General features: G+C 34.2%; 1 protein-coding gene across 2 annotated transcripts in view; it reads right to left on the reverse strand.

The window, feature by feature from the left end:
- Window positions 1–468: 468 nt before the first annotated feature.
- The window catches only part of LOC117341695 (beta-arrestin-1-like), a 76,813-nt gene continuing 62,319 nt past the window's right edge, over window positions 469–14,962 (reverse strand). The window contains exons 10-14 of one of the 2 annotated variants that reach the window (XM_033903552.1): window positions 12,203–12,349; window positions 6,891–6,977; window positions 6,363–6,506; window positions 6,002–6,049; window positions 4,201–4,312 (exon numbers count right to left, since the gene is read on the reverse strand). In XM_033903552.1, the coding sequence (XP_033759443.1) occupies window positions 6,016–6,049; window positions 6,363–6,506; window positions 6,891–6,977; window positions 12,203–12,349 (412 nt within the window). In that variant the 3' untranslated portion in view covers window positions 4,201–4,312; window positions 6,002–6,015. Of the gene's footprint in view, window positions 4,313–6,001; window positions 6,050–6,362; window positions 6,507–6,890; window positions 6,978–12,202; window positions 12,350–14,962 lie in introns of both variants that reach the window. The other variant, XM_033903551.1, reaches the window with a different exon arrangement.

Consider the following 14,962-nt stretch of genomic DNA (forward strand, 5'->3'; position numbering starts at 1 on the left):
ACAATCAAAACGTATGACCCACAAAACTGTAGAAATGCGATTTAATGGTGGGATACACTTTTGAGACTAGAGTGGTTTAACGGTTTATGGGCCTACAGACATGGTCAAACAGTCAAGCACATCGGGGGTACAACGGAACGGTCACCTATCCAAGAGCTGGCCACGCTTAACATTGAATCCACATAACACGACCAGACAACAAAAGCTAGCTACACTTGTATAAAGCTGTTGGACTAAGCAGCTGAAATACATATATCCACGAATCGTCACATTCGCAGAGTTACATTTTGAAACTTAAAATTGTGTCGCGTGCCATAAGCAAATGACAATGTCAATAAACTGACCTCTCCCTGACTGGACAAATGAAAAGTCGGATTAGGCAGAATGGACTTTCACTGAACAGAAAAATAATTCTCTGCTCTCTCACATTCAGGAAGACTTTAAAAGTAAAGATAACAGAGACATGTAATATTTTCAGGTGTTTTAATACATTCAGATTATAAATATATATTATATGCACACAGTAGGTATACTACATGATAACAATGACATACATCCTGTTACTAACCAAAATCTTCCTCAGATCTGAAGGAAACTCCACACTGACTGTGACAAGTTTACCTCACAAACGAGGACAAGGCCGACTGGACGTATGATGATCCATGGACATCGGATAAATAGTGAATATCGGAGACACAGAAGCCAATGTTTCATGATACAAACATACACTGAAAAAATAGAACGGGATACACATTGCGGTCAGGGTTACTTCCCTTGCTAATAAATGTTATCTCCCTTGCTCCTAAAAATATCTTGAAATTAACTCTCTCATTTTTTGTTTTTAGTAAGTCTCTTTTTAATTCTTCTACATCATTTAAAGTAGTACGGAACATCTCCAGAGCAATACAGTTATTAAATTGTTAAATATCCAGAAAACTGGTCTATTGCAAGTTATCACATTGGTCTGCCCTCAACCACTTTAATCATTTAATTCTCTAAATAAATGCAACAATTTGGGGAATCTAACCTCAACAATAACTCATAGAACTTCGGTTAACAGCTATTAAGATTGTATATGTAAAACTTAAAATCATTTGGTTTGTTAACCAATGAGCCAGCTTCCTATCCATAAATTCCATTTTTCATAGGTAAAACATCTATATATTGATAATACATATTCAAAGTTTTAAAAGCTTAAAATAGAATTTTTTTTTTTTCAAGGTTGAAAGTTTTTTTTTCATCAATCATTAAAATTTACAAGTAAGAGGCCCAATTGGCCTGTACAGCCTACTTATAATTCATTTGTTTTATCTATGCAACATTGAGTAAATTATTTGGATTCCAAAATGTCACAGGCATTCCCTTGAACACTATTGGCAATTTTCATACCAGAAAAGGAATAAGTTGACTGATAAATTGCTGAACATGTACAATTCATCAGTGAAGATTAACAAAATAAATATTAATAATATTTAGTTTCTAAAATGAACCTGATTTGAAATAAAGATTTTTTTTCTTTAATTCAAAAACTAGATGAACAATCTGCATTTTCTAAGAAAAATGTTTGTAATAGAAATGTGACAAATTCCAACATTGAGTACATAAGACCCTCTATTCCTACCTTCAGTTACAGAGATACAATGTATAGGTATATTGTATCACACAATGGCATTTATACAGTAACAAAATATCACCAATCAAATACATGAGCAAAAACAGATAACTTATTTCAATAAGAAAGATTTAGATAATTGACCCATTTTCCTTAATTGACATAAAAGTCCTATCTATAATTAAACCTGACCACAATTTCTAATATCAGGGAACACATTTATGAAGAACTATGGGCAGAACAGCCCTCTTAACATCAGCCACAATTTGACAACAATTTTGGCTAAACACTTACATCATAGCTACTGATGTAAAAGTTCATCTGCCATGATAAATGGCGAGAATTCAGCCAGTTTGTATACTGTACCAGATATCTTATGTGTCTTAAAAGGAGGACCTCAATCTAAACACATTCTTACCGATACACCTTGGAAATAACAAAAATCATGAATGTGTCTGTTTTTGAAGGTAACATCTTACAGATAATAACATTTTTTATCGAATCGGCATTTGTCTAAAATCTTTAATGGTGTCTATTCCCTACTAAAATGCTGAAGTTTCTGCTGCATTGATTGTTGTCTAATGCAATTTGTAATAATTCACAATAAGAACTTATTTCAATTTTTTTTTATTTACGAAGTTAATACCAGTCTTTCATTTGAATCATGCCTCAAAGGCATAATATTTAAACGATTAAAACTTCGAACTTTTCCAAGAGTCCAGTCTTACAGATACACAACAAACAAAATTTGTCCATTTATCGGAAACTCCTCCAGCTTGATATCAGCTATTTATGGGAGAGTTTGAGAACGATGTGTGAATGGTCCATGTTCCAAGCCCGATCGGAATACCCGCCGCCCTGAGTGACACAAGGGAGACAACCGAAGTAAAGTGTTGGACGCATCAACATTTGACAGCCCACAACAAGAAGTACACTTAGCATTGTACAACACTGAAAAATACAGTTTGCTTCAAGGGATGTTTACAAATAACTACTGTCTTAGGAGCATGGTGGCCACCACTACATATAGATATATTTATACATATATATAAATAACATTTTCATCATTGTATTGAAAACCTTGTGCCATGAAAATATTGTCTCTCTGAACCATCGGTACATGTCTAAGTTTCACAATTATGATCAAATTTTAGAAAATTTATTTGGCTTTGTAATAAGTTTTAACGTTTCTGAAATGTGGAACCCTCTGAAAACATTTTTTTATTTGTTTTGGGGTATTTTATTTTGCATTTTACATGTTATATTTTGTTTTTATTGTTTAAACTTCTTGATTCTGGTAATGAAATGTTATCCTATTAATTCTAAATCACTTGGACTGTTCAAGACATCTTTAAATGTGAAGAAAAAATTGTACTTTTCAGAAATGACTTAAATTTGAAAGTTAAATCAAGTGTCACAAATTTTATAGGATTGTTGATTAATTGTATTGATCCAGAAATTTCTTTTGTGACTACTAGTACATTTCCTTTACAATTTATTACTTACATGATTCTGAACGACAAAGGAGTATTTATTCATAATATCAAAGTTTTATCAGAGCCAACTAAAAGCTAAACTGTGGTGTAAAACACCAGTAGTAATTGTACCAGGCTAACAGATTATAAGTTTTTAACATTTGTTTAGATCAATTTCAATTTTTTCTCTTGGATTTTAACAATTTTGCCTTTAACTCAGCATCCCTGAGGAGTCCAAGAAGAACAGAACAGCTGTGTGATGCAATTCTACATTCATGAAACTCAACTTAAAATGAGATTCAGACATTAACAGAGATTACGTTTTACAATTACAGTCCGTTTAAGATAAATTCAATTGCCAAACTGCAAAATATAATTTCAGAACTTCTCAAATTTGATGATAACTGTGAAACATGAGTTTTATCGCTGATTTCAGCCAAACATTTACATGCAACTTTTACATGAAGAGTTTCAAAGTCGTTAACTCTCCCTTTTATAGCAAATCTTTATTTATAGCGTAACTATGATCCACATTGATGTGGCTTTCACAGCACTGCTACAATCAGGTGCTTTTTCATGCTGAGGATCCACATTCACAATTAAAAACTTTCACCTGTGAAATTCACTAATCCATAAAATTCCGTTTTCCCCCAGTGAACAAAATCACATGTTCATTGCATAAAATGTCTTTATACACAAACATATGGAGAGAAGACCCACAACATCATATGGTGTTCTAAGCCTGAAGTCTAAAATCACATCTAGATTCATTGTAAAGGTTCTTTTTTCATCACATATCAATATTTTCATAGATGACAATTTTCATGAACACTAAATCCACTTTAGCGAAGGATGCGTTTCACATTAAACATATTTCACAGACAAAATCACTAAAATAGCATCATACACTCATAACATAGCAACAAAATGAATTTTGAAAACTATGATATTTTTTTTATAAATCTGCAAAAGTTTTTACCCAATAGGAAAAAAGAACCTTAACAAGTTTGATCACCGTCCTGATTTAAGTTCCTCATAAAGATCTTGTATTTGATGATGAAGAGCAGTCAAGGGGGATAACTCCGTCAATATATCAGTCTCTGTAGATACAATTAACATTGAACACAAATAATGCTAAGCCTCAGTATCTTCCCCGTCATGGCCCTTCAGTCGCAAACGGGCAAAATCTTCAAAGATGAAATCGTCGTCACCAGTTCTCACACCACTGAAACAGGAAAGTAATCACAAAATAACAATAAAATAACTGATCACAGTGAAATAAGAAAACATATACAAAAAGACCTCTTCACTTTCAGATCACTGAATCTAACTAAAACGACAATAATTAAGATATTGACAACAAGAATTGCACATATGTCCTGGATGTAAAAATAAACACTGTACTCAGGTTGGCAAGACAAAAATCATCCAATATACCAGGTTTACCTGCAGTGGCAGTGAAAATTACGGTATGCAAATATTGGCATTTGGACATTGTAAACTACATAAGTATGGAATCTGCTGGTGATCACCAGGAATGCTGATAGAGTAGTGTAGGTGGTAACCTGTGTCTATATGGTGAGAACTAAACCATTACAATAGTGATGGCATACTACACCAATACATTAAAACAATAATGTATTTCTTCTATCAATATTGAATCTCATGGAATCAAATTGATGATTGTGTGGTCTAGATAACATAAACTGTTCTTCCAACTTAACATGTAGACTGGTAGAGAGACAATGTGTCTTCTGTCAGTTTGTTTTCCGGGCTATAAGGTTATAAGATATGGCAAATAATAGCCATTTTGAGAAATGGCATCTTTGTAGTAGCTGGTGGCTACAACATCAAAAAAAGTAACTATTGCAATATGCTATTCTGAGCAATGGGGTAAAGTAAAGTGTCGTGCATAAGGACACAACACTATTTGTTTAATTGTCAGATAATTTCAATGAATATATCATACCAAAGTTATGAGAAGCCTTAGCTTACAGAGGCTTTGCCTGATGCTGTAGGATTTAAAATGAATCTGAGGACACACTTATGACAACATATGATGGTCCATCATCCCCGATAAACCCAAACCATCATATGTACATTGTAGGGGTCGGACCCCACACTCGAGGTCATATCATTCTGATGCTCTACTGACTGAATTACTGCAGCCCAAATACATGTATGTGCCTGAAATACTCTAGTATAATATAGTAGGCAAGCATGTATTCCTGATCAAAGTCAGACAATCATTTATTTAATACATAAGAAATTCTACTTATTTAGAATAAAATCATCAGGCAGATTTCAAATCACAAGAGAAATATCATGTATCATTTACAGCAGAAAATTTTAAAAACACAAATTTAGCATAATGTAAAAACCAGTTTCTAATTCATAAACGTCTAGAAAGTACACATTATTTTGAATCTTACTTATAAATAAACCTGATTTCCATATGAGTGATCATTTGAAAAACAAGCTATTTTTTAATTATAAATAAAGCAGAGGAAATGACACACTGATACACATGTAGTATGAACTGTGATAGGTCGTAGTATGTGTGCTCACGATTATAATATGGGGCCATTTTGTTGACAGAAAGAAAACCAAGACATCCATATAGAAAGCTGAATTGGACTATAATTTCTTAAAAACTAAAGAAAAAAGGTATTCCAAACGCCCTTGTCTATAAAATGATGTACATGTAGTTCTGCATCATGGAAAAAACATTAAACATGCTTCATTTATTATCAACAAAACAAACGAATAAAAATAATCAAAAACAGATTATCTGATAAGTTGGTTTGAAAAAATGTAACAAAAATATGATTTATGTTCAACACGTGTGTATATATATATATTGTGTGATATTTAGGAAACGGCAGCATTCGGGGACAATTTCACCAGTAGTTACCGTTAACCGTCCCACTATTCATCAATGTCAACATTGACTTGTTGTTTGCTGAAAGGAAGGTATCAGTGAAAATAATTTTGAATTTTAAATGTTACGTAATGAGTTTCAGACGTTCTGTATGTTTACATGCACACACTGGGCCTTACTAATGAAGACTATTATGAGTGAAGTGCCTTCTGATTAAAATGACAATGAATTATCTCCCTTTCCTAACTCGCTACAAATAAGTATGATTCACCCTTCCAATGACTGGTATGCCAGTTATCTCCCCTATGCTACTCTCCAATTTTAATCTAAGAAATAATTCCATATGTTTGAGATCCATTGAAATTAGAGTTGTTCCCCTTTACGAACGACATACTTAGTGTCCAATTGGATGAGATTAGTGTCAACAGGTGCGTCTTTCCCGCCATCTTGTTGAGTGAGGCTGACTGGGCGAGAAACAGGAGGGGACTCGGGAGGTTTGGGGTGTGTCAAAGTGAACGGTAACTCCACAGCCAGGTCCCTAAAACAAGAAATCAGTGATCAGCATTAAAGTATGAATCAAAGTTTGTTTTAATTTGTTTATCGTCATATTAACAGCCAGGATCATTTAAGGATGTGCCTAGTTTTGGAGGTGGAGGAAAGCACCTGGAAAAGTACCTAGAGAGAATGTGGTTTGGCAAAGTGTAAAGGTCAAGGAGAAGACACCATCTTTTTTTCTCCCATTACTGCCGTTCTTATTTGACTAACTCAGCATCGTAGTTTTTATTTAGCATTATTCTTTTTTAAGTCAATCTATTGCTCTGCATTATATTTTTGTAATGTACTTCATATATGTCTATAAGTGAAAAAGAAAATAAAAATATATATACATCAAATGTTTATGCTCTGTACACTAAGTACTCACCCGGAACCAAATCCTAGGATTAACCGGACTTTGACTTTGTAGGAAACAACGATGCCCAAGTTTTCTTTTTGACTAGAATCTCCCATTCTGTAGAGGAAAAACAACAATGTTGAATGTTATAAGAAACATGCCTTCAATTAATGTGTATAATTCTTGACATTCTAGTGACATAACGTCTCTTTGACCACGATACAAACAAGAGCTTCAAGAGAAGTGCTAATAACCTCCATTTTGACTGTCAGATCACATGAGTGTTCCCTGTTATCGCTAAATTTGGTCAAATCTCATCTTACATTTATAAAAAAAAAATTCTCAAAGGGAAGTAATTAAATACAGTTAATGGGTCATTCTGAAAAGCCAGACTATAGTATATCTGAGTTAAAAGGAGAATTTGTATCCCGCAAGTAGGTATGATATGTCTGTAAAATCAAGCAATGTTTAGTTATGATAGAAATGTGTATAAGACTGGCGATCACAGTGGTGACCTAGAAAAGAATCTACATAGCATTGGTATATAATTCCATGAACATATAGAGCGATATTGAAGGGATACTCAAGGACAGTTTATTTACATATCAGGGATGAGAGCAACTGAATGTAAAAGTCTAAAATCACAATTTGTAGTGTTTTCAATGATGAAATATTAAAATTATCATTTACATTACAGCCAACATGAGAAAAAAAAATGTCTGAAATCAGACTTTTATCTAAAAATTCATAGACAACCACAACCTATAAAACTTCAGCAAAACTAAAGGTTCCCTGACATATCCTGTAACAAGAGGCCCAGAGGGGCTGTATCGCTCACCTGGATTTCACGAGATATGAAACAAGAATGATGATTAAGTATAATTGTCACTGGTATTGCTATGTCAATATATCATATGCATTTTATATGGGTACGTGAGGTTTTTATGACAAAAAATGCATTAATTCATGAAATGAAATGGACTTTTGGCGCAACCTAATAGGGAATCTGCTGATTGATCATATCAATTTAGCTAAATTGACCCCTTTTAGCCCCACCCCTCAGTCCCCTGGTGGGGTCAACCCTAAGATTTGTACAATTTTGAATCCCCACCCCATGAACATCCATGCTACCATACAAATGTGAGTGATATCTAGTGATGGGACATCGGTTGAAAATCTGTTTCGATTATCGGATCGCATCGGATAGGACAACCGATGTAGTCAACCGATTAATAATCGGTTAAATCACAAGTGTTTTGTTTCAGTTATTAATCATCATTTAGTTATGTAATGTGTATCAATAATTATCTTTTGCAAGTGTAATTATTCCTATTTCTTAGTTGATGGTGCACATGAATGTATGATTGAATGATAAAGACAGTTACAACTGTACTTTTGGTCAACAGCTATGACTTAAAAAATAGATATTAATGATCCAAGAAGAATGAAGTCCAGTAAAAGTATCTGGATTTCACAGATTTGTTTATAAAACATGAAATTGTCCATGATTATATACTTTTGTTAATAAAGTGACATTTTCATTTTCTACATGGTCTTTGTAACTTTTTTTCGTTGAATTCTAGATGCAAAAGTAGTAGAATACAATATGAGCAGGTACACATATAAAATCAAGAATTACAAAAGAGCAATGATGCGATGCCATAGAGCTTCTATCCCATTGAATATGCATTGATGGATATTGCCATTATTTGCATTGGATATTTACATTGTAATTGTACCAGACTACCAGAGTTGTTTTTTTTTTGTTTTTTTTTATTAATCATGCATGAAATGCAATTATTAGCGCTTTTAATTTGTCTACCAATGGCCAAATAGTTGGGACTTCCAAAACTGACGAAGAAAGTTTCAGAAACCTATATATGAGAAAAAATATTATAACTAGCAAAGTTTTATTCAACAGATTAAGTAACAACTAATTAACAAATCCACTTTCCTTGATTTAACAAAAATATAAATTGGAAACATAACTTAACAGTTCAGTGAATAAATGTTAATTTCAAATATTGTGGTAAACCATAAATTTATCTATTAATATTACAGTATGCAATTATAAAATATAAATAAAAATGTGCTTCTTTGTAGAATGTAGATTGTGTATTGCCTATTGCGAGATTATATAAGTATGCAGGGATTGAGCAATGTGGCTGGACTGTTTCCCTTATACCTAGCAGAAACATACCTCATTACTCAGCTAATATATATAAAATATGCTAAAACTTATCATTAAGAAACCAAATGATTCCTGCAGGGCTACTTATTATCGAAAATAATAAACAGATGGAGTCATTTTATAAGTCTTTCACTATCTAATACTATCAAATACCGAAATGTAGCTACAGTCAAACCTCGATGATTCGAACTTCGATGATTCGAATTTCTCGCTGTATCGAACTTTTTGCTTGGTCCCGAATTTCCTTACTATATAACGCTACTAACGAACCTATGCATGATTCGAATTTTTATAAATCGAAGTTTTCGATGTATCGAACTTTTTTCATGGCCCGTTAGCTATGATGTCATAGGTAACTGACATCTCATGATTCGAACAAAAGTTTACCTGTACTGACCACTGGACAGGTGTTGGTCGTGACCCCCGCGGCAAGATTTAACACTTCTCCCCTAGATGCCCTGACTGACAATAGGGATAACGATAGCGTGTGTTGTCACTCCCGATCATGGGGTTAATTAATAATCAGACCAAATTGATAGATAAAAGGTGTATTTAGAAGCCATGACATTTAATCACTCCGGTAAAACATTTCGGTAGTCGTCTCTGATAATCTTCGCCGCCATTGAAATCAGCGGTCGGTGAGTAAATTTTACGGAACTATAAAACAAGCGGACCGATTTTAAACACAAACAATTAGCGATGTCTTCACTCATAAGTGTCACATTGCAAACTTATACATAAATATCCAAGTAAATCGATTATTTGTCAATCAATCATGCATTCTCCAACCGATCGGCATTCCGTATTTTATATGCACATAACGTAACCGCGCGTGTCTTTAGCAGAAAAGCCTAACGACTTACGTAAGTGTGCATTGTACTTCTTTTGCTTTATCTGTTAAACCAGGGACGTATAATAAGACGCGATATAAGTGTTTTGTAACCGATACATAGTTTGTTTAATTAATAAAATGCTTAGGTATAATTAATGAAAAGTATTTTTATTTTGTTGTGTTTGAGGTATAAATTAACTTTTGAGCCTGACAGGCGACGATCATCACGAAGACACAGAGGACATGTAACGTAGTTAACATATATGGTCATTATCAAGAAAACATCGATCTATTGTCAACCATGAATAATTCGAAGTCCCGCTGTTTCGAAGTTTTTCTGTTAGTCCCTTGAACTTCGAAACATCGAAGTTTGACTGTACTTGTATTTTTGTAACATTTCTTACAAAGGCGGCAAACAGCGACCGTCCTGTCAAGGTTTTTTCTAGAAGGACCCCATTCTTTTTTTTATTATGCGGAATGCATATATATTCCATACTTTTGACTTTGCCTTTCCAACCCCGGGTGGTCGAATTATAAGCTCTGTATCAGTATCCGTTGTAGTGGCAATTGCAACGGAGTCGTCGACGACGAGGCAGCCGTCCGCCATCTTTATTCTAAGGTTATAACATTAGAGTGACTTCCCTTGATTCGGGCACGTTCGATGATCGATTCTTGAAAAACGGAAATCGATGGTCGAAATCGAAGGTGCATTCGATTCGTCAACCGATTATAATCGATGATCGGCGCACCACTAGTGTTATCCATTGCTTAGTTTCAGAGAAGAGGTTGTTTATATCAATTTAACCAAATTGACCGCTTTTGGCCCGTCCCTCGACCCCTCAGGCCCTGTCATTTGTTTAATTTTGAATTTGAGATATCCATTGCTTAGTTTCAGAGAAAAAGTTGTTTATATCAATTCTGCCAAAATGACCCCTTTTGGCACCGCCTCTCAGCCCCGAGGGAGGTCGATTCAACTATTTGTATAATTTTGAATTCCGACCCCAAAGGGATGCTCACAGTCAAATATGAGCAATATCTTTTGCTTGGTTTCAGAGATGAATTCGTTTATATAATAAATATAGCCCAATTGACCACATTTGGCCCCGCCCCTCAGGCCCCTGGGGTCAGCCCCATCATTTGTACAATTTTGAATCCCCACCCAATAGTGATGCTACCAGGCAATTAGGAACAATATCCTTTGTTTGGTTTCAGAGAAGAAGTCTTAATATTAATAGAGCCAAATTGACCCCTTTTGGCCCCGCCCCTCAAGACCCCTGGGGGGTCAGCCCCATCAATTGTACAATTTTGAATCCCCACCTAATAGTGATGCTACCAGGCAAATATGAGCAATATCCATTGCTTGGTTTCAGAGAAGAAGTCGTTTAAATTAATATAGCCCAATTGACCACATTTGGCCCCGCCCCTCAGGCCCCTGGGGGGTCAGTCCCACCTTTTGTACAATTTTGAATCCCCACCCCATAGTGATGCTACCAGGCAAATATGAGCGATATCCATTGCTTTGTTTTAGAGAAGTTGTTAATATCAATATAGCTATATTGACCTATTTTGGCCCCGCCCCTCAGGCCCCTGGGGGGTCAGCCCCACCATTTGTACAATTTTGAATCCTCACCCCATAGTGATGCTACCAGGCAAATAGGAGCAATACCCATTGCTCGATTTCAGAGAAGAAGTCGTTTATATTAATAGAGCCAAATTGACCCCTTTTGGCGCCGCCCCTCAGACCCCTAGGGGTCAGCCCCACCATTTGTACAATTTGTAGTTGCCACCCCATAGGGATGCTTCTGACAAAATTTGGTCAAATTCTGATAAGTAGTTATGAAGAAGAAGTCAATTGTTGACGGATGGACGGACGACGGACGCAACGGTATGGCATAAGCTCACCTTGGTCCTTTGGACCAGGTGAGCTAATAATCTGTAAAAGTATGAAGTTTGGTTGAAGCATGGAGTATATTTGAAGTATTGAGTTTGTTTGAAGCATGGAGTACGTTTAAAGCATGGAGTATATTTGAAGTATTGAGTATGTTTGAAGAATGGAGTATATTTGAAGTATGGGGTATATTTGAAGCATGGAGTAATTTTGAAGTATGGAGTATAGTTGAAGTATGGAGTATGTTTGTGTTTGAAGCATGGAGTAATTTTGAAGTATGGAGTATATTTGAAGTATGAAGTATGCTTGAAGTATGGAGTATATTTGAAGCATGGAGTATATTTGAAGTATGGAGTATGTTTGTGTTTGAAGCATGGAGTAAATTTGAAGTATGGAGTATATATGAAGCAATCTGAAAGAGAAAGACTTACATGGTAGAGGATGCTAAGTTGGTATCCTCGTGTTTGAGTTTACCGTCTAGCGCGAGGCCGCGTTTGTCTCTGTTGTTAGTTAAAAGTGGGGTACAATGGTAAACTTTACAGAAGCCGGTCTGACTGGGCTGAATAGGAAAGCCTTCTCTGTAATAAAAAGTCAAAAGTGAATTACTTCTCTAAAACTCACTGAATACATCAAATATATTGTATCTATTACTTTTCTTAAGCTACTTGGTGAATATTACATAATAAGTTAACTCTAAATCATGATGAAACTTACCTGTTAAGTAAAGAAAGCCTTATAAAATGTATGTTTTTATAGATATACAACAGGACAAGGAGGACTTCAAAATAGATTGAAATTAAATGATACTAGAAGATTGATCATCAATATTTTGAAATTGTTTAAAATAATATCCTTAAAATAAAATAGTTATACTGTAGAAGTAAAGGACTGAGTATTTAACAAGGATGATACCATCAACAGCAGTTGTCACTGCCGCTTCTCAAACAATAGTCAAAGGGAAGTGACCTTGACATCTATCCTTCAAACTAAAGTGACCTTGACATCTGTCCTTCAACCTAAAATGACCTTGACATCTGTCCTTCAACCTGAAGTGACCTTGACATCTGTCCTTCAACCTAAAATGACCTTGACATCTGTCCTTCAACCTGAAGTGACCTTGACATCTGTCCTTCAACCTGAAGTGACCTTGACACCTGTCCTTCAAACTGAAGCGACCTTGACATCTGTCCTTCAAACTGAAGTGACCTTGACATCTGTCCTTGAAGACATATCTTTTTGTTATCAATAATAGTGGTGATAATTATAATGAAATTCTTTTATTTTTAATATTCTATCAGACCTTTAGAAAAAAAAATATTTTTTACATTATAAATATATTAACTATCAAATTTTAACTGTTTTCCAAGTGATTGAAGCAAGTTGAACCCAACCCACACCCCAAGGTATTATATATTGCAGGGTGATATTTGACCAAAAAAGAAGTCTATTCATGTTTCAATATCTTCAACTTTAAACTTAATCTAAGCATTACCTATTTATAATACACTTATTAGCAATACTCCATAACCTGTCAATTTCCTTAAATATGTTTAAAACAGTGTTTAAAATGTATGCCTCTTAACACTGCTCATTTACTCTAGCATTTCAAGCTGCCAGGTCTATTTGGGGAAGGAGGAAATTATGAGATAACTGAACAAGACTTGTAAACCTTTGAGACAAATTCCTTTGGACTATTTCTGTGAAATGTTCACAAAACATCTCTCCTATCATTCATTCATTTACCTGGTACACATATTTAAAAATAGTACTGATAATTGCCAAAACTGAGGAAAGAAATTAGGAAAATAAATGTGTTGTACAGCCATTAAAATAAAAACTACTTCTAACAAATGTAACTGGAAATTACTGCTCATTTCGAAAAAGGAAACTTAACGAATTTCAAATGATCTAGTTACCAGTGTCTTTTAATGAATCCCCAATCAAAGCCCAATCAAACAAACCAGTTCATAACTTTATAATGTACACCGATTTTGCTGAAAAACATTAGCCAATCAAAACAATTGAAAAATACTAATTAACATATTAACTAGCAACCCAGGCTCCAACAAATTATATGCAAAGTAAAAAAAAAAAACTATTATAATACTTCTAGATGTAAAAACACGTGAATCTACATCACAATTGATAAATGGCTTTATATATCCAAATGTATATGTTATCAATATTTCATTGTTTGACAAGAGAATACATGTAGGGTTGTTTTAATAGATGTCAATTTGATTTTGGCCAAAATTAATTCTCAAATTCTCAGAAATATCAAACAACAAATGGATGCATTTAATCATTTTTTTGCATGCAGAATGATACGATATTATTTTGTAAATAGAAGTAAATTTCTAAGTGAAAACTACATATATATATATATATATATTATGAATATTTTGTAGCTATATCTACAATATATATTTGACTTTAAACTGGTAAATTAAACTAAAAATACTAGTTAACGTAACCAAAGAAAACTGAAACCGTAATGAAGCCAAATAATTTACAAACCAGCAGCAATGTTTACACCCCAAATACCCCACACACATGAGTCAAGGACAATATGTATAAATTATGTTTGTACATATGACGTCCCATCGTGAATGATATTTGTCAACAGCAACCAATTATAAACCAAAATAAACATATTACACATAACAACGGATGAGAGCAGCTGAATATAGAAAAATCCCAATTTGTAGTGTGTTTTCTATGACAAAATATTAAAATTAACATTACATCCAATATGAGAAAAAAGTCTGAAATCAGATTTTTATCTGAAAGTTCCTATGCCTGATTAAAAACATCCCTTTTTGTATCCTAAGCATATCTTTGAATTAATAATTACTATCCCTAAATAGCATTGTGGTAATTTTATTTTCCAAAGTATGGCTTAAGTTACAGTGTGAATGCATGGTTGCCAGGGTAAACAAGTTTCTCCAGGAAAAGAAAGGGACACAACCACTATACAATGCTTCAGTTTTACTGGGGTTAACTTTTCATTCCTTAATTTTTCCTGGAATTGATTGGTGAAGTTTAAACGACATGCAACACTTTGAAATGTTAATTGTCCCTACCATCTCTCCATCAGTAAAACAAAGAATTCCTGGGTTTGAAGATCATACTAAAATGTATCCAAGAACACTTACTGCTGCTTGACATTTCAATAGCACTGGCTATTTCAA

The sequence above is a fragment of the Pecten maximus genome, chromosome 14 (assembly GCF_902652985.1).
Source record: "Pecten maximus chromosome 14, xPecMax1.1, whole genome shotgun sequence".
NCBI lineage: Eukaryota > Metazoa > Mollusca > Bivalvia > Pectinida > Pectinidae > Pecten > Pecten maximus.